Consider the following 20,919-nt stretch of genomic DNA (forward strand, 5'->3'; position numbering starts at 1 on the left):
ACTGTCCCTCAGCTCTTCAGCTCAAGGCTAGCGCTCTACCACTTGAGCCACAGAGCCACTTCCGGCTTTTTCTGCTTATGTGGTGCTGAGGAATGGAACCCAGGGCCTCATGCATGCAAGGCAAGCACTCTACCACTGAGCCACCTTCCCAGCCCTGTTACCAAATTTTTTGACATGGTGTTTGGGGGGGAGGTTTTTGGTATTCTAATCCTTGTAATATGTCTCTCTCTTTTTTTTTTTTTTTTGGTCAGTCATGGGGCTTGAACTCTGGGCCTGAACGCTGTCCCTCAGCTCTTCAGCTCAAGGCGAGCGCTCTACCACTTGAGCTACAGCGCCACTTCCAGTTTTCTGGTGGTTTATTGGAGATAGGAGTCTCACGGTCTCTCCTGCCCAGGCTGGCTTTGAACCGCAGTCTTCAGATCTCAGCCCCCTGAGTAGGAAAAGTTTTTTTTTTGGGGGGGGGGTTCGGTCGTGGGGCCTGAACTCTGGGCCTGGGCACTGTCCCTCAGCTCTTCAGCTCAAGGCTGGCGCTCTACCATTTGAGCCACAGTGCCACTTCCGGCTTTTTTCTTTTTGTTTATGTGGTGCTGAGGAATCGAACCCTGGGCCTCATGCATTCAAGGCAAGCGTTCTACCACTGAGCCACCTTCCCAGCCCCAGGAAAATAGTTTTTATGAGACTGACGCACTACCTACTGCGCTAATGAGGCACCTAGGAAAGTAGTTTTTAAAGACAAGATGTTAACTAGGTTTATAGTTTATAGGAGCTTTTTTTTTTTTTTATTAAGGAAATCCTTTAAACATGAAGCTGTTTCTGATCATCTATTTAAGGTCGCTGACAGATCAATCATGTAACAAATTGTTTACTTCAGCTTTATAGTATATGCATTCGCCCATTCCCAGAATTATGGAGATGAAATACTGGAAGATGTTTTGAATGCTGAAGAAAGTTGACAATGTAAACAGTATTTTTGGTAAGGCTTGGTAGCTTTGTTATCATTGCTGTCATCCCCATCCTCTCCCCAATACTGGTTGAAATATTTGGTCTACAAAATAATGGTAGCCCTTGTCCTTCCCAGACTTTAAAAAAAAAAAAAAATACCCCAAACCGCAAAACCAAGCACAGTGTAGGAAGAACATTTTCAGGTCCTTTCTTGGAGAATGATGGGCAACCCAGAAATTGGGACATATTTCTTTTGTGAAATTGAGTTTGAAAGTGCTATAAAGGACATCAATACTTCCATATATTGCTGCTAAATAATTTTTACATGGATATGACTGAGTGAACACAAAGGAAAAATAAAGCTCAAGTGGTTACGCATACTGCCAGTGGAAGGAAGGAAAAAGTTAAAATGTGTATTTGAAGTAAAGGGAAGTAATTTGATATAAACAGCTTTTAAACTGTTTGATATAGACAACAATTTGATGTATACAACTTGAGTAATAGTAATGGTTGTGTGTGTGGGGGGTTGTGGAGGGTTGGTAGAGACTTTGAGACAGATCTGTAAACAATTACATTTTATCACAAACTGCGTTACTAGGAAAGCAGAATTGGAAAGCCGGGCACAGGTGGCTCATGCCTGTAATCCTAGCTACTCAGGAGGCTGAGATCTGAGGATCACGATTCAAAGCCAGCCCTCCGTGAGACTTTTTTTTTTTTGGGGGGGGGGGGTCATGTGTCTTGAACTGGGCTTGGGCACTGTCCCTCAGCTCTTCAGCTCAAGGCTAGAGCTCTACCACCTGAGCCACAGCACCACTTCCAGCTTTTTTCTGCTTGTATAGTGCTGAGGAATTGAACCCAGGGCCTCATGCATGCAAGGCAAGCACTCTTACCACTGAACCACCTTCCCAGCGCCCCCTCTGTGAGACACTTTATCCGCAATAAACCACTAGAAAACTGGAAGTGGTGCTGTGGCTCAAGCCATGGAGTACTCACCTTGAGCTGAAGAGCCCAGGGAAAGCGCCCAGGCCCAGAGTTCAAGCCCCACGACCGACAAAAAAAAACAAGACAAACCAGAATTGGAAGCATTGTCTTGAGTTCCATCCTGTCTACACCTGCAATCCTTGCTCTCAGATGTCCACAATGCCTTGCATGTAAAGGTGCTCAATATTTGAATGAGCTAATGTTTACTCTAGCCTGAAATTTTCCTAGGATCTTAGAATTGTCCCTTATTTTCCCTATGGTGAATTTAAAATTTTATCTAACAAGACAACTGTATAACATCTATTCCCAGACATCCAGAATTGGAGAATCTGACAAACACTGTACATGTTTAGGACACACACAAGCAGAATAAAAGTGAAATGGTAGATGGATGATGAAATATTATTTTCCCTATGGTGAATTTAAAATTTTATCTAACAAGACAACTGTATAACATCTATTCCCAGACATCCAGAATTGGAGAATCTGACAAACACTGTACATGTTTAGGACACACACAAGCAGAATAAAAGTGAAATGGTAGATGGATGATGAAATAATTTCTACGAGAAACAGCTCCCTTTTGGATAGTAGGATGGCAAGTCTTTGATAAGAGAAAGGAAATAACCCTTCTCACACTAGACCTGGTCTGTTATTTTTTGAGTGGCCATGAAGCATGGTAACCAGCCTGTTATTCCTGTACTGACATCTAACCAAGCTTCATGGTGGACTGTGAAGAATTTTAAGATGTATGGTTTTGGCTTGACTTTCATTATGCTGTTAGGTTTTTCAGGGTTAACAAAGATCTCTGTAGATCATCTATAGACAGGAAACCAGGAGCTTAGATTTGCCTGTGCAACTCAGGTTTAGATGAGCCATGCTGGAAGATTTTCTCTTAGGGGCTAAGCCAAAGAATCTTTAGGCCAGAAATGACTACTGACACTATATCCACTTAACTAGTGATGAGTAGTTAGGTGAAAAGCTGTTAATGAACACAAAAAATGACCTGAAGTGAATTAGGAACAACTCATGTGGTCTGGGCATGAATGTCAGGTACAGGGTCACCCTGTTGCACACAAGAAAAGACACCAGGAAGCGGCGCTGTAGCTCAAGTGGTAGAGCGCTTGCCTTGAGCTGAAGAGCTGAGGGACAGCACCCAGGCCCAGAGTTCAAGCCCACGGCCAACAAAAAAAAAAAAAAAAAAAAAAGAAAAGACACCAGGTGGCACCATTTACTAGTGCTATTTCAGCTTCTGTGGCCTGGTCGAATCACGGGCTAGAAAAGGGTTAAAGAATAGCCTACTTCTATGGTTGTAGTTAATGGCCCTTGCTCCTTGCAGATTTAGGAAATAAATTAGAAACACTCACTTTAGTTTGATTAGAGCTACAATGCATAGGTAGTAGAATGGGGGTTTATGCCTCTGGCTGCCATTCCAGCTTGTCTCTAAGGAAGTAACTGATCACTAGGTCACCCAATAAGCTTTATAAATGGTGTTTTTAAAATATATATAGTTTTATTATTAGAGTGTACGGTCAGGGAATGAGTACATTTCAGTATTGGACAGTGTCAGCCATTCGACCCCACTTTTCCCCTGCTGTCACTGCCCATGTTAGTAAGTGATACTGTTGGTCCATGGCTACGGTACACACAGCACCTTCCTGCTTTGCCCCGTGGGGGTACAAATTCACAGCAGAGTTTTAGGGATCCTCCCCTGTTGCTAGCCTGTCATCTACCCAGGCACCCCAAAGGTCTGGATAGGTTGAGAGACCTCAAGCTGAGCATGCCTTTGGATTTAGGCCAGCTTTTCCAGGAGGTAACCAACCAGGGGAGCGTTCCACGGCTTCTGGGAAACAAAACTGGCTTACAAGCTAATGAAACGTGGTAATATTAACCGATGCTCGCCGCCTATCAACTAATAAAACTGCTGAACCTACTGCCGCCACGCTGCTAATTAAGTATCAGTCTGGGCGGAAGTATTAAGTTCCAGAGAAACAAAGTACCGATGAACTAGACAGCACTAAGACATGGAATTAAAACCAGGACCGGGTTTCCTCACCGGTGCCTTCTACTCTGCACGCCTCAAGTCCTGCCCGAGGCGTCTCCTTTTCTTCCGTCGGGTTGCCCAGTTCCGGACAACACTGGGTCAAGTGTTTGCATTGGATAGAATCCTTTCCAGGTGAACGCGCTGGGCGGGCCGCAGTGAGGAGCTCGGCGGCTGGGGCGGACGGGTACCCAGCGTGCGGGGCTGAGAGTTAGAAGCGCTGGGATCCCTCCGGCCTATCACAAGTTAACTTTAGCGCCCCGGGGGCGTGGCTAGTGTCCCGGAGCTCGGGGAGGTGAAGTTCTCCGGGGGGAAACCAACCCTGAAAATACCATAAAAGGCCTGGCGCTCTCAATTCTGAAGCCGTGTACTGTCGACCTCCTTCTCAGAGCGGTACCCACAATTACACTGCGCGGGATCCGCAGTCCGAGTCCCCTTTAGACTCTGGCTGCCGAGGCCCTCCCTTTGGCTCCGCCCAGTCAGTCTCACTCGTCCACTCGGGAGTCGACCTCCCGGCTGCAGGCCGCGCCTCCTCGCGTCGGCCACGCCCCTCCGCCTGTAGCTTGGCCCAGGCGTTAGTTCGCGTTTTGAGCCGCTCGTGCCACCATAGTTGCGGCCGCCGCCGCCGCCGCCGCCCCCGCTGCCGCCGCGGAGCTAAAGCCGTCGAGCGCGATGTCTGAGGGCGCTGGGAACCGGACAGCCCTCAAGCCCCGGGGCTGGTAAGCTCGGGCCCGGACGGGGGCGCTGACGAGTAACCGGGGGCTTCCGAGGCGGGTGAGGGAGGGAGGAAGAGGCCGGCCTGCGTGTGGCGAGCGGGCGCCCGTGCGCCGGGGCGGGGGGGGGGGGCGGCTCCCCGGGCTGAACCGGCGTCTGGCCCTCGGCGAGCCCCGCCGCGCCGGGCCCCTCCCGGGAGCCCGCGCAGTTGCCATGGGAACCGCAGGGCGTTAACGGGAACCTGACGTGGGGTGTGTGTGTGGGGGGCGTCCGCCCTGCTAGTGCTCTTCCCATTCTCCAGTGAAGGTACCGCGGGCAGGCGTGGGCCTGGCGTCCCCTGGGTGCCCGGACCCCCCCCCCCGGCCCCCCGGCCCCCCGCACCCCACATCTCCCCGCACACACACCCCCCTCGCCTCCCCACGGGGCTTCCTCGTCCTGCGCGCGTTGTGAGGAGCCACGCGGGGACGAAGCGGGGAAAGGAGGAGGCCGGACCTAGAGGCAGCCGCCGCGGGGCTCGGGCAGGCGCCAAGCCGCCTAGCCCGAGACGCTGAGGTGGCCTCTGCCATTTCAGGCCAGCGGAAAGGTGCGTGAGTGGAAGGCCCAGCGGAGCAGCGGGGAGGCGGTGTCCCTGTTGAGACAAGTCCCAAGACCCGTCGTCCCCAGGCCCCCCCTCCCCCTCCCCTCCCCCCGTCCCCCCCCCCCCCTCCCCTTCATCATGATGGCCGTGGAAGGGTCTACCATTACCAGCCGCATCAAGAACTTGCTGCGTTCCCCGTCCATCAAACTACGCCGGAGTAAGGCGGGAAACCGGAGAGAGGACCTCAGCTCCAAGGTGAGTCCTGGTGTGGCTAGCCACCCCTTGTCAGCCTGTTTCTCTTAACCCCCTTCACCTTCCTCCCCCCCCCCCCCCCCCCCCCGGAGAGAGACTCCAGTTGCCTCTAGAAGAGCAAATGCGCTTGTGTCTGCCCCTCAAAAAAAAGCAGCGACTTTGAGTTTAGTGGAAAGGAAAAGGCAGCAGGGGTGACCATACTGAGATTCATTCATAAGAGGTCACTAGGATGAAAAGCCGCCAGAGTTTCACCATGACCTCACTACAAGCTAAGAGTGGGCTTGAGGAAGCCACTTGACATGCCATGACTCAGTTTCCCTTCTTGGAAAGGGACCGGTGGGATCACACACCCTGGGAAGGACTGAGCTGTGGATGTCGATGTTAATGTAGCAACTGGGATTATGACAAGTTGTATCAGTAGCAGAAAGAAATAACACTAAAACACCTTTTGTGAGATGTTGACCCATAATTAGTTGTTTTTGCTGATCTTTTTAACAGGCCTTAGCTAACTTACCTAGAGCTTGTTTCTTAGGAACGATAACATGCCAGAAGCCACATGCCTGCCAGAAAAACAGTTCTACAGGGGCTACCGCCTTTCCAGGTCACATTTCCTCAGAGGCAAAGTCCTTTCCTATCCCCTCACTTAGGTTTGTTTTTTGTTCATTTTGAGCAGGCTCTCCTGATGTAGTTCAGGCTGACCTTAAATTCTTGGTCCTCTTCTTCCCTTAGCTTGCCTGGTGCTAGGATTACAGGTGTGAGCTCTCACAACCAGTGAGGCCCAGCTTTATTCAGCTTTGTCGAGCCCCATACGTTGGGCATATAAAAGTAGACTAAGTTCTTTCTTTTTTCTTTTTTTGGTTAGTTGTGGAGCTTGAACTCAGGGCCTGGGAACTGTCCCTGAGCTTTTTCCTTCTAGGCTAGTGCTCTACCACTTTGAGTGACAGCCATACTAACTTCTTTTAATCCCTTGGGGGAAGCCAAGGCTTTATTCCCACAGGATCAGATTAGATTTTGTATCTTATTAGCAGTCTGTAAACACAATGGCTTTGTGTGGTACAGGATTACCAAGGGAAGAGTCAGTTGAGACAAAAGCATTTTATTACCTTGCTTGTGACTTCTAAAGAGATGTGTAAACCCGGTGAGGAATGATTTAGAGTGTTCATCAGCATGGTAGGGTTCTGGAGGACATTGTTCAAATCCGTGTCCCTTATAAGAACCTTAGTTGGATTTGGTATAAAAGGGATCAGTTTTCCTGTATATTGTAGCAGGGGTTGTATTGACTCAAGGTTCCATGGTAGTGGAGATAATGCCCCTTCTGAGGACTCTTAGTAGATCACTGTTCCTATTCTCTAAAGGCAGGAGGATGAACCCCCAAATCAGACTTCGCACATTAGAATCAAGGGTGCTCTTTCTATGGACTAGTCACTTGGCAATAGTGAGCAGTATTAGACCAATCTTCTCATATCTCTGGGCTCTTGTTTTCTGGCCAGGAATGATATACATAATATACATATGATATACTTATGATATATTATGTACACATATTATGTAACATGTATATATGTATACATATGTATATTATATATACATATTATATATATCATCCCTGCCCAAGAATACTTAGGGAATACTTAGTACAATTTTTACCTGGAATCCAGAAGGTACCATGGACATTCTTTAAGACTTCTTATGTCGTTTTATCATTAATTTATCCAACAAGGATTTTTTGAATGCCTATTAGATATGCAGTCAGTGAAGAATAAAGCATCCTTGCCATCAAAGAATTTGTAGCAGTGAGACATACAAACAGATAATTATTTGTTTTTTTTTTTTTTTTGGTCCAGTTGTGGGCCTGAACTCGGCCTGGGTGCTGTCCCTCAGCTCTTCAGCTCAAGGCCAGCACTCTACCACTTGAGCCACAGCACCACTTCCGCCTTTTTTTTTTCTGCTTATGTGGTGCTGAGGAATCGAACCCAGGGCCTCATACATGCAAGGCAAGTAAGTGCTCTACCACTGAGCCACCTTCCCAGCCCCAGAAACAAATAATTATAACATGTGCTATGCTATGTGCTGTTTAAGAAGTGTGTGTTAAATTGTCCATGGAAGCACAGGGGAGACTCCTGTGTTCAATTTAGGGGAATTAGGAATGACTTCATAAAGGAAAGGATGTTTGAACTGAGTCCCTAGGCAAGAGGACCCGAGTTTTCTAAGGAAATAGTGAAAAAAGGGGTGTCCCTGGCACCACCACTGAGAGTCTCTGTTTCACAGGGATGCAACACTTCAGGTTGTTTTAAAAGCTGTATCTGAAGGGAATATTGAGCTGAAGTTGAATGACCCAGGCCTTGAATGGTGTGATAGAGCATGAGCACTAGTGTAGCAGTAGCTGTTTGTGTGTACCTACAACCCTAGAGATGCCTACCTCCCAACACTCCTCAGTGAAGATTCTTTACCTCAGATTATCCTAAAAGCCTGCCTGTGGTAAACCACATAGGACCTATGTTCTATTACACTCTGCAAGTAGTTGTAATATGTGGTAGCTGTGGATAATCACCGGAAGTTTATGATTTATGGACAGGTAATTTTTTGTGTGCAGACCAATCCTGGGGCTTGAACTTAGGGCCTGGGCGCTGACCCTGAGCTCTTTTTGTTCAAGGCTAGTGCTCTACCACTTGAGTCACAGTTCTGCTTCTGGCTTTTTTTTAAAAAAAGTTTTATTTTATTGTAAAGATACTGTACAGAGGGGTCACAGTTACATGAGTAAGGCAACGAGTACATTTCTTGTTGAGCATTGTTACCCCCTTTCTGATTGTTCTCCCACTATCCCTTCTCTCTCCCACCTCCCTCACTCTCCCTGCCCCTGAAGTTGTAAAGTTAATTTCCAATATACTGTCTTGTAGCTTCTGACTTTTTATAGTTAATTGGAAATAGGACTCTCGTGGACTTTTCTGCTGGGGCTGGCTTTGAACCATGACCCACAGACTTCAGCCTCTTGAGAAGCTAGGGATATAAGCATGAGCCACTAGCACGTGGCAGGATAGCTGATTTTGGAATAAATAGGTATGCCTCTTGAGGGACAAAGAGAAATTTGTAAGAGGGTTCTTTTTTTTTTTTTTTTGCCAATCCTGGGGCTTGAGCTCAGGGCCTGGGCACTGCCCCTGAGCCTCTCTGTGCTCAAGGCTAGCGTTCTACCACTTGAGCCAGCCACAGTGCCACTTCCTGCTTTTTCTGTGTATATGGTACTGAGGAACTGAATCCAGGGCTTCATGCATGCTAGACAAACACTCTACCACTCAGCCACATTCCCAGCCATGTAAGAGTGTTTTGTTTTGTTTTGTCTGTCATGGGGCTTGAACTCTGGGCCTGGGCACTGTCCCTCAGCTCTTCAGCTCAGGGCTAGCGCTCTACCACTTGAGCCACAGCGCCACTTATGGTTTTCTGGTGGTTAATTGGAGATAAGTCTCACGTGGACTTTCCTGCCCAGGCTAGCTTCAAACCACGATCCTCAGATCTTAGCCTCCTGAGTAGCTAGGATTACACTTGTGAGCCAACAGTGCCCGGCTTCATTTTCTTTACTTCACACTGTTTAGGATATTGTCAAGTATGTAGTTATTACTGAGGAGTAAATGAATGTGAACAGCTTAAAGATGTCAGACAGACAAAATAGAGATAAATTCAGAGTCTAGAAGAATAAATGATCAGGGGTCATTTGTGACCTTGGGAAGAGAAATCAAAACTAGGAATAATGAAAATTAAAAAAAAAAAGTAGGAGCCAGGTACCAGCGGCTCACGCCTGTAATCCTAGCTACTCAGGGGGCTGAGATCTGAGGATCCTGTTCAAAGCCAACCCAGACAGGAAAGTCCATGAAATTCTTATCTCCAGTTAACCACCAGAAAACCCGAAGTGGCATTGTGGCTCAAAGTGGGGGAGTGCTAGCCTTGAGCAAAATTGCTGAGGGACAGCACTCTAGCTCAGAGTTCAAGCCCCACAGTAGACAAAATAAAGACGGGGGGGGGGGGGGGGGGGGGGAGGTGAGGGAGGGAGAGAGAGAGAGATGAGGGAGGGAGGGAAAGAAAGTAGAGAGAGGCAATGTATTTATGTGTGGTGGGCACTAGGAGAGGAGGGAGGTACATGTGTGGAGAAAGTCCTACTCTGTAAGGGCTTTTATTTGTTATACGTGTATGTGTAGCTTTATTTCTTTGCAGTGCAGTACTGGGCATGGAACTCAGGGACTTAGGCTTCCTAAGCAAGCCCTCCTCCACTGCTCCAGCCACACCCTCAGTCCTAGTAAGGACTTTTGATTCAAGAGAAACCCAGTTGAAAATATGGTTTAAATGTGATTGGAAGCTGAAATGAAAAGGCTGGTAGAGGTTGAGATTTTAATTACTACGAGAATGGAAAGCTGGGACTTTTGTCATTTTTCTTTCAGGATGAGAAGAGTTTCTACATTTTGAGATCTTATGTCAGATCTGCTGCTTCTCAAGCTCAGCTCAGTTATCAGTTGTAAATACACCTCCAGTTCAAATCCTGAGGCAATCCTGCCTCACAACTCAGTTGAGCCTGTGTTTTCTCTTTCTCTCCCTTCCCTCTCCCCACCCTCCCCGCCCTCTTCCTCTCCCTCCCCTCCTCTTTCTTTGCTCAAGGCTAGTATTCTACAACTTTGAGCCACAGCTTCACTTCCAGTTTTCTGGTGGTTAATTGGACTTTCCTACCTGGAGTTGGCTTTGAACCGCGATCCTTAGATCTCAGCCTCCTGAGTAGCTAGAATTATAGGCATAAGCCACCAGTGCCTGGCTGTATTTTAAGAATGAAACATTTGCACTGTTGGTAGCTAACCCTCCCCCCTCTTTGCCTAAAGTGAAAGATTTTATGTGGGGGGAGCAGGATTGTTGTTCTGTTTTAACAAAGGACAGAAATGGACTGAAGCTGAGCAGGCAGGATTGAAGTCGGATACAAAAGGATTGCCTGTGCTATAAAGTAGTTACATTTTGAAAAAGTGAAGGAGACTTTGAAATCTTTCTCCTGAATAACTATTAATGTAATCTAGGTTATAAAATAATCCCCTCTGAAAGCAACGGGCAAGGTGACTTCCTTTTAGCTCTGTCTTATGAAGTTAATTTTCTTTTTTCCCTTGCATGATTGATTGTATGGTGGGTTTTTTTTTTTTTTTTTATCCTTTTATTTTGTGGCTGTAAGAAGAGTTTGTGTAGGTGAGTTTCATGGAAAAAAGAAAGACTGGGAATAATTTACTTTCAGCCTTTGTTCAGTTCTTGAGCCCAGACAAACCCAGATATTAATACTGACAGACTTTATTCTCCCAGTTAAATAGGGGAAAAGCATTTTGGATCATGTAATCAGGCTTGATGGCTCTCAACTTGGGTCCAGGGTGAGGAGGGGATCAAGGCATCAGACTGTACATTTTGGGTCTTCCTTCTAGATCTAAGGTACCAAAATCTCTGGTAGAATTTGGTAGCTGGAATATATTAAGTTCCATCCCAAATCCACTGCCAGTTGTGAATCTCTGGCCTAGATGCTTGGCCCTAAAATCTGTTGGCTTGCTACCCAAGTCCTCTCTGAGCCTTTTGTACATCAAGCTAGCCCATCAAATGTGCTCTTTTCCTCCAGTAATCTTTAGCTCTGCTCTGTGTTCTAGACTGATGGTCCATAAACTGCTGTTTCAGTGATGGATTCAAGAGAACTGCACAGTTAAAAAGTGAGATGTGAGGAGCTAGCCATGGCCTTACTAAGGGAGATAAGCAGGAATTTCCCCTGAGAGCAGAAGTAGGAAATGCAAGAATATTTAACCACTGCCCTTGAAACTCGTAGAAATCCACAGTTTTTGTGTTTGGGCTATACTCTGAGCACTGAACCTAGAAGGATGACACAGAAGTAGAGGCCCCTGAGCAAAAAGCTCTGCTTCTCACTTTCTTTGTGAGTGATTTTTGCTAAGTTCTTTAAAATTTTTTTTGAGATAGCATCATCTAGGCTGGCCTTGAACTTGCATTGTAGCTTAGGCTGGCCTTGAATTTATGTTCCTAGTGCCTCAGCCTCCTGAGTGCAGGATTATAGGCATGTACTCTGATATGCTGTTCAGTTGTGGCTTGTGAAGTGTCCTGACACCCTCAGAGCAGGTGGAATGCTGTGAGAAGTGTTGGTGATCTAACTTTGATCTCCATTTCACTCTCCTTCTGAAGCCTATTGCTCCACAGCTGCCTTCGCCTTCAAAGTGATTTCCAGTGGATTCTCTTGTCCCTGGATGCAGTGCCTCTTCTCTGCTGTCCAAAAATAGCCTGGCCTTGCCAGGCTCTCAGTTGGCTTGCAAAGCCTTCACTTACCTACCTGGCTTCACTCACTTTAAAGTCTCTCTGTCTCTCTTTCTCCTCTCTGCTCTCCTCTCTCCTTTCTCTCTCTGTCTCCCCCCAGCTTAGGGCAAGTTCCCCTGTTGGGTCTGCACTTTGTCATTTTTTTATTCTTTTGTGGTGCTAGGGATTGAACCTGGCACCTTGCCCTCCCCTGGGGAGGTCAGTCTTGCCTCCTGCCAGTATTTTTAATGTATTTAGGGCCTTTGTTTCCTCTGGCTTCACTTCTCTTAATTTGTCACCTATGTGTTTTCATTTCCTGAGCAACAAAAAAGCATGGGTGGACATGGGGCTTGGGCCTGACCTGTGTAATCCCCTCCTCCCCTGGAGCCCCTGAATCTCTAGTTGGGCTCGTAGCTGTTATCATTGCCCTTTGTCTGAGGAACAGTCCAGGCCTTGAAATTTGGGACATGTTTATTCAAGCTAAGCTTCTCTGAGAGTACTGTGTGTCTCATTGTTTTTAGAGTCTGCTGGTTTTGCTTCACATCCCTATTGCCCGGCTGCTAAGGGGGAAGAGTTCCCAGGCGTTTATAGGAATCTCTTCCTGTCGCTACTGTCTAAACCTCTCCTCTGCAACCCCCTCTTTAATGTGGGACAAGGCCAGGTTCTGTCTGCTTGCTTTTTGTAGCCCTTCCTACAGAGAGGTACAGAACAGTATCTGCATGCCTTCTTACATGTTTGTTACTGCTTACTGTTATTGTAAGGTCTGCTCCTGGATGGCAAGCAGACTCCACCCAGTACCTGCATTACCTAGGCAGCTGGGACACCTGGAAGAGGTCACATCTGCATCCACTGAGGTCACATCTGAATTGGATGTGGCCACACCTTTCTCCACCCATACCCTAGATAAGGCCTAGCCCAGGCCCAGAGGCGCTTTCTCTCTCTCTCTCTCTCTCTTTCTCTCTCTCTCTCTCTCTCTCTCTCTCTCTGCTCTTTCCTAGCTCTCTCTGCTCTTTTCTAGCTCTTTCCTCTCTCTTCCTCTCTTTCCCAGCTCTCTCTCATTCCCAGGCCGTTCCCAGCTACGTGGAGTGCCAACCTTGCCTGGTCCCAGCAGGTCTACTGAATAAACCTACCCCTTACCTGAATACCACGTGCGTGCTGGTGCTGTTCTTACTCGGCTACTTCTTTTTAAAAACCTAAGTTATCACCTCTTAAAATTAAAAATCGCCTAGAGGGAATATAATAAAAGTGAATTTGATAGCCAGGCTGAGCAGTGGGGTTTGGTATCTTTTATCTATCTATCTATCTATCTATCTATCTATCTATCTATCTATCTATCTATCTATCTATCTTATCTATCTATTTTTATTTATCAAGGGGCTTGAACTCAGGCCTGGGTGCAATCCCTGAGTTTTTTCCCTTCAAGGCGAGCACTCTACCACTTTCAGCCTCAGCTCTACTTCCTTTTTTTCTGGTGGTTAATTGGAGAGAAGAGCCTCAAAGACTTTTCCTGCCCAAACCACGATCCTCAAATCTCTGCCCCCTGAGTAGCTAGGATGATAGGCATGAGCCACTGGTGCCCAACTAGACTTCTTATTGTTAATTTTTATTTTTATTTTATTTTATTTTTTTGCCAGTCCTGGGACTTGAACTCTGGGCCAGGGTGCTGTCCTTGTGTTCCTTTTGCTCTAGCACTCTACCACTTGAGCCACAGTGCCACTTTGGTATTTTGCTGTGATTAATTGGGTTAAGAGACTCATGGACTTTCCTGCCTGGACTGTCTTGGAACCACAGTCCTCAGATCTCAGCTTCCTGAATAGATAGGATTACAGGTATGTGCCACCAGCATCCGGCAAGGCTTATTATTTTTGAATATTCAGATTTTCCAAAATTTTCTTTGTACTTAGCAAAGCAGCAAGTTTGTAACGCTTCTCTTTTTTAATTTTAATTTTTGTTCTTTATTTCAAGGTAGGGTCATATTGTACAGCCCAGGCTAGCCTTGAACTTGCCTTACTCTGGTCTCCATCTTCCTACTTCAGGGATTATAGATATGCACTACCATATCCAGCTCCACAGTGCTTCTTGTTAGCCACAGTCTTTTTCTCTGGTTTCAGAGGACACATTTATAAAAGACTAAGGCACAGTTTGAATGTCTCCTCTTAGACTTCTGGGAGTAAATTTTACTCTTATCACAGAATATATTTGTAATGCATTTCATTGCTTCTCTAGTCTACAAAACAGTCTTTTTTTAAAGACTATATTTCTAAGTTACGTACTTCATCTCTCTAAAACTGAATAAGGCTAAAGACCTTTTTTTCCCACTGTTTCTCTGTTCATAGTTGAAATTTAAATATATTTGAAAATCTTGGAACAATTCTTTGTGGAACCATATGGCTGATCCTCCACACTACTTTCTCAAATGCTCTTTTTAGGAATCCCCAAAAGGCAGTGACTTTAGTTTTTCTGGATTTATTTTTTTAAACTGGAGATCAGGCCTAGGGGCTGGAGCCTCAGGCATGCGCGGAAAATATTCTACCACTGAGCTAAATTTCCCAACTGAGCTTACCTCCATTCCTCAATTCTTATCCTACTTCTTATCAGTCTTCCTTCACTACTGCTTCTGGACGTTTCTCAACCAGTTCAGTTGATCCCTTTAAAGGTGGTAATAACAAAGCAAGCTACCCGACACTGGTGGCTACTGCCAGTAACCCTAGCAACTCAGGAGGCTGAGCTCTGATCACAGTTCAAAGCCAGCTGGGGCAGTAAAGTCTGTGAGACTCATCTCCAGTTAGTCACTTGAAAACAGGAAGTGGCGCTGGGGCTCACAGTGGTAGAGTGCTAGCCTTGAGCAAAAAAAGCTCCGGACAGTGCACAGGCCCTGAGTTCAAGTCTCAAGATTGGTACATGCGCACTCGCGTGCACACACACACACACACACACACACACACACACACACAAGCAAAAAACCATTCAGAAATGATTTTTCCTAATACATAGGAAAATTTATGATATATAGAACGATACTGTGGATAATTATCCCCTATATAAACATCACCCAAGTCAGAAGATAGAATAATGCTGAGGTGTTTTAAGTATTTGAATGGTAAATGTGAATGATGTCAAGCTGTGTGAAGGTAGAGATGATGTTTTTATCTTCCACAGTAGAGATGAGTTGTGTATATGTGTACACCCCTTGCAAATGCTAGTTAAGTTCTCTACAATGGAGCTATACCCCACTCCAATGTGGCCTAGTTTTTTTAATTAAAATACCTAAGGGCTGATCTTGTTTTTGTTTTTCACATTTCTTCTTTTACCAACGGTTTGTGGATTTTTGCCTTTTAACATTGCCAGGCAGAGTGCTTCCTGGAACACTTATTGTCCAACCTTTGTTGACGCTGGCAATACTTTTCTTCTAATAACAACAGAAATAATAACATTTATGGCAGTAATAATGCCTAACATTTTTTGAGCCTCTGCTATGTGCTAGACACTGTGCTCAACATCATATACATTATATATGTGAATGTGTGTGTGTGTATACACGCACATAAAATCACGTTCACACTTTACCCAGCTCAGAAATATTTCACTGATAACAGGTCAGGTGAATCAGGAGTTGCACAGCTAGCAGAGGCTGTGGTCAGACCTGGGTTTTCTTAATTCCAGACTCAACACTTTGTTCTTAATTTTCTTAATTCCAGATCCAACACATCTTTGTTCTTACTCCTCCCAGGGAATCTTTATTTTCAAAACATGTTACCTCACACAAAAGTAGTCCTCATATTGTGAGAGTCAAGAGTCACATCCTGTGTTGAGTTTGTAAAAGGTGTTTCCTCTACAAAATATACTTTTTCCCCAACAGTTCCTATAAAAGTCAGCAAATTTCTCAGACCATTGCTGGAGCCACTGTTCAGAAACCTTTATCCCTTATGTCCTTGTCCTCCTCTCACCTCGCTGCCCGATCACCGAAGCTGCATCTTGCTCTGTGGAGCTGTTAGGAGCTGTGCAAGTTGGGGGTTGTAGGTTCTTGAATGTCAGATTGGCCGGGGGTGGCTGTGTGGCTCCACATGATGGTAAGCCACATGGTAAGTAGTTGCTGCTCTCCCAGAGTTGGGGGTGAATGGAGGCTGATAGAGGCCATGTGTGGGGGTGATGGGGCAGATGCAGTTGTGTAGTTAGTGGTGCTACCCTAGAGCTCTCCTCCTGAACACTCCTTTATTATCTCTGTAGCCCACAACTAACCTTGTTTTTAAAGCTGTGGAGAATAGCTGGGTCAAAAAACTTCTTTCTGGGGCTGGGAAGATGGCTCAGTGGTAGAGCGCTTGCCTTGCATGCATGAGGCCCTGGGTTCGATTCCTCAGCACCACATAAGCAAAAAGAAAAAAGCCGGAAGTGGCCCTGTGGCTCAAGTGGTAGAGCGCTAGCCTTGAGCTGAAGAGCTGAGGGACAGCGCCCAGGCCTAGAGTTCAGGCCCCACGACCGGACCCCCCAAAAAAACAAAACAAACAAAAAAAAACCCTCTTTCTGTGGAAAAAAAATAACACATACACCTGGATCTAAAGTGCACCGTATCAGAGCTGACCTGGGTGATGATAGTGGGGTTCCGTGAAGTTGAGGATGAGCAGAAACAGTGTCACTTGCCTGCCTCACTCCTTTTATCTGTGAGGGTCCACGATTACAAAATTCCTTTAAGCAAATTCTTAGCCTCACCTAATCTCAAATTTGTATTATTTTGATTTCTTCACTCAAAAAGTCAAGTATGTTTATAAGTGTGATGGCTTCTAAGGCCCACTTCCCTGTACTGCCCGTTGCTCTGTCCTGGGTAGAGATCCCCCGATCTGGGTGGGTTAGCTGGAGAGCAGCCCACAGGCACTTGGCCATCCTGGGGGAGTGAGAAGCCCAAAGCTTGCTCACAAACCTTGCCCCTTGCCCCCTCTCAGCTGCTGCCTTAGAAAAGCAAGCAGCTGCTTGCAGCAGCAGGCTGTGCTTCCTCTGGTACTCACTGGCTGCCTTTTGTTTGAAGAGTACACACCTGTACACACGATTGTTTTCCTGTACCGTAATAACTGGCCAGAGACTATTCTAAACATGCCCTTTCTACTTGTGATGCCTCCCCTCCCCAGGATGCTTTTATCAACAGAAGCTGTCACAAACCTTGTTTGTCTCATAACAAACCCAGAATTGGCAAGTGAACAGGACCTCTCAGGGGTTAAAGTTAATTACAAGACTGTAATTCCAGGAAAGAGAATTGGGAGTTTGAGGCCAATCTGGTATATATAATGAGACCTTGTCCCAAAAACATAAACTAAGAAGGAAAGTTAATACGCAGACCACTAGGGCTGAGGCTGAGGCTGGGATGAGAAGGGAACAGAAGTCTTGTTTAAAAGCAAATTCAGGCTGGGTGCCAGTAGCTCATGCCTGTAATCCCAGCTACTCTGGAGGCTTGACACCTGAGGATTGTGATTTAAAGCCAGCCGGGGCAGGAAAGTCCATGAGACTCTTATCTCCAGTTAACCACCTGAGCAAAAAAGCTCATGGATAGTACTCAGGCCCTGAGTTGAAACCCCAGGACCAGTGTACATGAACGAACACACACACACACACACACACACACACACACACACACACGGTAGATTCAAGCTAGGTACCATGGAACACACACACACACACAAGCAGACCAGTGTACATGAACGAACACACACACACACACACACACACACACACACACACACACACACACACACGGTAGATTCAAGCTAGGTACCATGGAACACACACACACACACAAGCTAGGTACCATGGACCAAGCTATGTGTTTTAAGGCCTAAACAACTTTATAGCTATGCTAATATTATAAGGGCCCATAGAGTTCTAGAATACCAAGGCATTTTCCTCAGGATTTTTTTTCTTGGTCAGTTGTAGGGCTTGGGAACTCTGGGCCTGGACACTGTCCCTGAGCTCTTCAGCTCAAGGCCTAGTGCTCTACCACTTGAGCCACAGTGCCACTTCCAGCTTTTTTCTGTGTATGTGGTGCTGAGGAATCGAACCCAGGGCTTCATGCATGCTAGGGAAGCGCTCTACCACTAAGCCATCTTCCCAGACCCTTTCCTCAAGATTTTATGCCTTCAAATTTCTACTTCCACTTGTGTGGGTTCGGCCTCTTTTTGTTCCAACAGTTACCAAACCTCTCCACAGGGCTGTTCGCTGTGACATTTCCTTGGCACCTTTTTTTTTGCCAGTATTCCAACTTGTATCAACAATATTGCAACTTCTGACCAAAAGGAAGGCAATGTTCTTTTTGATACTAACTACTGTAGAAGCTTTTTCAGGGTTATGGCTGTGAGGAGTTTTTATTAGAATTAAAAAATAGTCAAACCAGTGAACTCCAAAGAATAGGAATCAGTTCTAATTTTCTGTCAAATGAGATACCAGTGGGATGATAAGAATGCTCTTTTATTTATTTTCTTGGAACTCAGAGCTTTCCCTTGGCTGCAGCTTTTTTTCTCTACCACTTGAGCCACAGCTACACTTCTGACTTTTTGGTAGTTAATTGGATATAAGAGTCTCACAGGCTTTCCTGCCCAGGCTGGCTTTGAACCATGATCCTCAGATCTCAGCTTCCTGAATCACTAGGAATGCAGGTGTGAGCCTCCAGTGCCTGATGGGAATGATTAATGGGCCAAGGGGAAGGAAGGACAAGATCTATGGACCGGAAGGAAATTGATTTGACACCAGGAATGAGATGCTGAAGGCCTAAACTAACTGGGACACTGGCATTAGGAAGAAAGTCCTTATTCTTTTCTCAGGAGACTAGTGGTTCAAGTTGGCCTCATTATAGGGGCATTAGAGCCTTTCCCATACCCCATTCATGTTCTAGCACACACATTTACTTTGCACACTTGGTCCAGATAAGGGACAGTTTATATTCTTGCTTACAAAATTGGAAACCAAGAAATGAGGAATAATTGTAGACTTGATAAAAATTAGACCTTTTGAGTGTGTGTGTGTGTGTGTGTGTGTGTGCGCGCGCGTGCGCGTGCGCGTATGTGCACCAGTCTGGGGTTTGAACTGAGGGCCTGGGCATTCACTTGAGCCACAGCTCCACTTCAGGCTTTTTTGCGGTTAAGAATCTCACGGACTTTTCCTGTCAATGCTGGCTTTGAACTGAGGTCCTTAGAGCTCAGCCTTCAGAGTAGCTAGGATTACAGATGTGAGCCACCAGCACCTGGTCTAAAATTAGACCCTTTTAGCCGGGCACCTGTGACGCATGCCTGTAATCCTAGCTATTTTGGAGGCTGAGATCTGAGGATTGTGGTTCAAAGCCAGCCTGGGCAGGGAAGTCCATGAGACTCTCACCTCCAATTAACCCCCAGAAACTAGAAGTGGCGCTCTGACTCAAAGTGGTAGAACACTAGTCTTGAACAATAAAGCTTAGGGACAGCACCCAAGCCCTGAATTCAAGCCCCGTGACTGACCAAAAAAAAAATTAGACTCTTTTGATGATTGGGCTTTTTAGCTTATAAAGCTTTGTGGATCTGGTCTTGGTGTAGTGAAAGATTTGGCTTTACGGTGGAAACTTCCTGGCTGTTTGCCTACACTGAGCTCTTGTCAGGAGCAGCCCTGTTCAGGCCCTGCACAGTTGAAGCTGCTCTCTGGACTTGGGCACGTGGGCGTGTCTGTGCTCCCCCCTCCCCCACTGCTGGACGGCCAGCACTCCCTCCCTTGTGGTCTGCAGCTCTCTCATGTCTCCCTCTCCAAACCAAATCAGACTTTCCTTCCTCTGACACTGCAAGGACAGCATGGCCTGGACATGGACAGGCTCTGACCACAGGGACACTCTGGCATTGGGAAAACCCGCCCTTCCTCTTTCTCTGCAACATCTCAGGAAGGAAAGGTCAGAAGCCTTTTTTTTTTTTTTTTAAGATTCATTTCGGCTAGTGATAAGTTCTTAAAAACAAAACTAAACCTACACAGCTAGCATGAGTCCTCTACCCTTGACATCTCCATCTCCTCCCCTATCTCCTCTTCCTCTTCCTTTGATTTGTCTTCTTCCTCCTCTTCCTTTTGATTTTCCTTTTATTTTGGTACTGGTACTGGACCTGAACTCAGGAGTCATCACCCCAAGTTCTTGCTCACTGCTGGTGCTCTACTACTTGAAACACACCTCTAGTCTGGCATTTTGCTGATTAACTGGAGATATGGAATTGTTTGGACTTTTCAGCCTGGGCTGGCTTCAGCATCCCAAGTAGCTAGGATTACAGGCATGAGCCATGAACACCTAGCCCTTATACTCTTTTGTAATCCATTCTTTTTTTTTTTTTCTTTTTTGAAGAGATAAGAGTCTTGCTATGTTATCTAGGTTGATCTTGAACTCCCGGGCTCAAGAGATCCTAGCCTTAACTTTGCAAATAGCTGGGACTACAGGCGTATACCATTGTGCTCAGATGCTCTATGCTTTCTGTTACAGTTCTCAGTCATGTCCTTGATGACCACAGAGGCCTGGCGGCTTCTTATAGAATCTTACAGAAATGGTGACATTATGGGGGTGGTAGGAAATCAGAACTCCCTCCCCACGGCACTCTGGTTTTGGGGACCAGATAGCCCCAGTTCTAAAATCTTGGTTCTGGGGGGAAAAGGGGGGAAGAGAGGATTGGGTGGGGGGGTGGGGGGAGGCTGGGAAGGGATGGGAAGGGGAAACAAAGGAGGAGGCTACAATGCTTGATAAGAAATGTACTCATTATCTTGCCCATGTAATTGTAACCCCTCTGTACAGTATTTTCACAATAAAAAATAAATAAAAATTTTTAAAAAAAGAAAATAAGAGAAAAAAAATAAAAATAAAATCTTGGTTTTTCCATGTACTGCTTCCTTGACTGCATCTGTAAAATGGACGTAATACTAGTCATTCAAGGAATTTTCAGTACTAAATTATATTCTGTATAAAGTGCTGAGAGCCTTTTTGGCTGAGTATCCATCTAGTGTTGTAGCAGTAGACTCTGTGCACAAGACCTTTTATACCCCACAGGTATTCTTCCAAGACTTGGAACACTTCCAGTAGTCCCCAGAGGGTCTAAATTTGGAAATCAAATGACATTATCCTTTAAATCTCAACCGG

At 46.0% G+C, this 20,919-nt stretch overlaps 2 protein-coding genes across 2 annotated transcripts in view; one reads left to right on the forward strand and one right to left on the reverse strand.

Annotated features, from left to right (window-relative positions):
- Positions 1–20,919, reverse strand: part of Ehd4 (EH domain containing 4) — a 738,029-nt gene that overhangs the window by 568,859 nt on the left and 148,251 nt on the right. The gene's annotated exons all lie outside the window — the stretch shown is intronic.
- Mapkbp1 (mitogen-activated protein kinase binding protein 1) overlaps positions 5,394–20,919 on the forward strand; it is a 55,631-nt gene continuing 40,105 nt past the window's right edge. The window contains exon 1 of the mRNA XM_042687885.1: positions 5,394–5,510. Within this exon, the coding sequence (XP_042543819.1) occupies positions 5,394–5,510 (117 nt within the window). The remainder of the gene's footprint in view (positions 5,511–20,919) is intronic.

The sequence above is a fragment of the Dipodomys spectabilis genome, unplaced genomic scaffold (genome assembly GCF_019054845.1).
Source record: "Dipodomys spectabilis isolate Male_0828 unplaced genomic scaffold, ASM1905484v1 ptg000108l, whole genome shotgun sequence".
NCBI lineage: Eukaryota > Metazoa > Chordata > Mammalia > Rodentia > Heteromyidae > Dipodomys > Dipodomys spectabilis.